The sequence below is a fragment of the Mastomys coucha genome, unplaced genomic scaffold, assembly GCF_008632895.1.
Source record: "Mastomys coucha isolate ucsf_1 unplaced genomic scaffold, UCSF_Mcou_1 pScaffold22, whole genome shotgun sequence".
Classification (NCBI taxonomy): domain Eukaryota; kingdom Metazoa; phylum Chordata; class Mammalia; order Rodentia; family Muridae; genus Mastomys; species Mastomys coucha.
In genome coordinates, this window is record NW_022196905.1 from 100739635 (window position 1) to 100743120 (window position 3486).

At 41.0% G+C, this 3486-nt stretch overlaps 1 protein-coding gene across 1 annotated transcript in view; it reads right to left on the bottom strand.

The window, feature by feature from the left end:
* Positions 1–3486, bottom strand: part of Dipk1a (divergent protein kinase domain 1A) — an 80263-nt gene that overhangs the window by 14104 nt on the left and 62673 nt on the right. Inside the window, exon 2 of the mRNA XM_031337215.1 lies at positions 707–841. Within this exon, the coding sequence (XP_031193075.1) occupies positions 707–841 (135 nt within the window). The remainder of the gene's footprint in view (positions 1–706; positions 842–3486) is intronic.

Below are 3486 nucleotides of genomic sequence, written 5' to 3' on the forward strand. Positions count from 1 at the left end.
CCCCCCCCCACCATCCCACCCCCTCCTGTTTCTTGGCTCTGACATTCCCCTACACTGGAGCATAGAACCTTCACAGGGCCAAGGGCCTCTCCTCCCATTGATGACCAACTGACTTGGCCATTCTCTGCTATACATATGATGCTGGAGCCATTAGTACCACCATGTGTACTCTTTGGTTGGTGGTTTAGTCCCTGGGAGGTCTGAGGGTACTAGTTAGTTCATATTGTTGTTCATCCTAAGGGGCTGTAAACCCTTCAGCTCCTTGGGTCCTTTCTCTAGCTCTTTCATTGGGGACTCTACTCAATCCAATGGATGGCTGTGAGCCTCTACTTCTGTATTTGTCGGGTACTGTCAGAGCCCCTCAGGAGACAGCTATATCAGGCTTCTGTCAGCCAGCACTTGCTGGCATCCACAATAGTGTCTAGATTTACATCCTAAACATTTTTAAAATGTGATATATAAACCAAATTTCAAATATATTTGAAAATAAAAACCTTTTCATACTGAGATTGCTTTCACACTAATTTACCTATACTGTATATTTAGATTTCTGAGTATTGAATTTATTAAAAAGTTAGGAAGTTCAGCACAACTACAATATCAATTAGCCTTTACACTTGAAGACATTTAATAATTAGTCCATATGTAGTAAGTATAGTTTGTTCTAGGTTGTTTTAAAAAAAACTAAAATATTTAAAATACTTACTATGATTTTCTTACAGTCCTTCCCTCTGCATAGCTCTGTATAGGTTGAATACTGCACATATATGATCCAGCTTCCAACAAAAACCACGAGCCAGGAAAAGAAAAGATACTTCACCCGCACGTAGGACAAACGAGCCTGCAAACAAAGGACACATGACAGTTCAGCAGCAAGCACTCACTGCCCTGGAACCTAGCTTGGAGAAGCACAATATATTATCCAAGCTTTTATACGGAAATTCTAGAACAAAGTGCATTTTCAAGAAGCCCAGACAACATGGGACTTAGGAAAGGAAGGGAAGCAACACCCTTCAGGATGCACATTTAGCCTCTCCAATGCCACTCAAGCCAGTTACTCAGTAAAGCATGATGCCACTCCTAGACCAGGCAAGCTGACTAAACACTGTTTCAAGTGAGACTTTTAAAGGTCTTTATGAATAATCATAGTAACACTAAATATTTTAGCCAGTCAATGCTGGCACTCCTTTAATCCCATCACTTGGGAGGCAGAAACAGGTGGATTTCTGTGAGTTCAAGGCCAGCCTGGTCTAGTAAGTTCTTAATTCTAACCCTGAGTTCCCAAACAGCCAGGACTACACAGAAATACCCTGCCTCATGTGTGTGTGTGTGTGTGTGTGTGTGTGTGTGTGTGTGAGAGAGAGAGAGAGAGAGAGAGAGAGAGAGAGAGAGAGAGAGAGAGAGAGAGGCAGGAAAATCAGAGGTTCAAGGTCATCATTAGTTATACTGAGAGAGAGAGGCAGGAAAATCAGAGGTTCAAGGTCATCATTAGTTATACTGAATTGCCAGTCAAAGCTATATAAGATCCTGTCTCAAAAAAAAGAAAAGCAAAGCAAAACAACAACAAAAAGGAAAACAAAAGAAAGAAAAGCATAAATTATTCCTTGCACACCAATGTGCAAAGCCACACAATAGGATCCTCTTTGCAATGTTTTGTGTCTGGTGCTCTGATATCTGATCTCAGCTATTGCTGCCTGTCTACATCAGCCACAGATCAAGCCATTCAATATTCAAATGAGGCAGTTGGTCAACACAGCCTGATATTTACTTTTTGGATCTAAAGTTCCAGTGGTTTGATTTAATAAATAGTAGAACTGAGGTCTATAGATAGAACTGAGCAGAATAAATTAAGGATGCACACACTCAATGAAAAGCTAGTTTTGCTTTTATATTCCCAAGCCAGTTTCTCACACTTGGAAACAGTAGAATACTGTGAGCAGGATGAGCTTGCAGAGAAAGCAGAAAGAGACTAAAGAGCCATGGTTTAAGAGCAGGAGACAGAGAGCTCAAAGGGGAAAAATACCCAACTCGGCGAGCTCAAAGGGAACCGGTCCTATCTGCAGTTCAGACATCTGTCCATCTGTCTTCAAGGGGGTGACAGATGGTGAATCTCAGTACAAATAATTCAGGCCTTTGAGTTTTATTACTAATTGTAAAAGAACTTTTAATGCAAAACATTTTTATATAGCACTAAGTGAATTCACACACACACACACACACCACACAAAAGTAAATCACATGCAACACAATGGAACCAAGAGGTCTGTCTAAAAATCATTTGAGATTACTTGGCCCTAACAAGAAGTCTAATCACCAGCTATAAATTGGCAGGTGCTAGCACTATGAGACCCCCACTAAGATTAAAGACAAACACCTGCACAGCACGGTGTACACCAAGCAAACATTCAAAAAAAAAAAAAAAAAAAAAAAGGTAAAATCTATTTCAAGTTGCCCTGCAAGAGACTAACAATGCTGCCATTGGCTACAGCCAAAAAGGAAGGAGGATCTGGACCTGATCAAACCTCTAGCTGCAGCCACCTGAAATGGTGGAGACAGCACTGGAAGCCTTGAAGCAAAGGAGAGTTTGAGGCAAACTCCAGGCTGTGGGAAACATGCAATACAAAGAGACAATTTCTTCAACAACTAAGTCACAAGGGTTAAATCTAGACAAGGAGAAACTTAAGATTGGAAAATATTTAAGAAACACAGTAAATGATTACAACATAGAAATCTCTTTAGAGTTCTGACTCAATTTTTAAAAAAAGCAACTGTAAGTAAACAAACACATAAACAACAAAATCAAAGAGCAAGGAAACCAAAATGCATGCTAACACAGAGGGAGAAGCTATCAGAGCCAACCCAGAGGCAGAGCTATAGGCAGCTCAAGAATGGTGGGTGGGTAGACAGCCTTCCCAGGGAGTGACAGCGACAGGTCATCCAGTACCACACAGTCTACCTTGAAATCAGTTACATAAATGAGTATTATACAGACTGAGCAAGTTGTACTTGTATATTAGGAATATATTATACATATGTGTACAATTAAAGAAAAAGAGGCCATGAATTTGAGGGGTGTGGGTGGGGGCTGGAGAAAGGTAAGGGAAGAAAAAGTGGTATCATCTTAATTTCAAGAAAAATTAAGAAAACGAAGTTTGTAAGTTTGGAAGTCAGCACTAGGGAGGCAGAGGCTGATCTCTGAGCTCCAGACCAGCCAGGGCTACACAGTGAGATCAACTCAAAACAAAACAGAATGAAACAAAGAGAAAATGGCATTGGTGAAAAAAGCCAAAAGGGTTTTCTTCCCTGTGTGTGTGTGTGTGTGTGTGTGTGTGTGTGTGTGTGTGTATTCAAGTGCCACAGGACAAGTGTGGTGGTCAGAGGACAATATGTGGAAATTAATTCTGTACAACCACCAACTCGGGTGTGGCAAGGAGGATGCTTTACTAGCTAAGCCATCACATCCACATGCTTGCCTCCCCTCCCTCC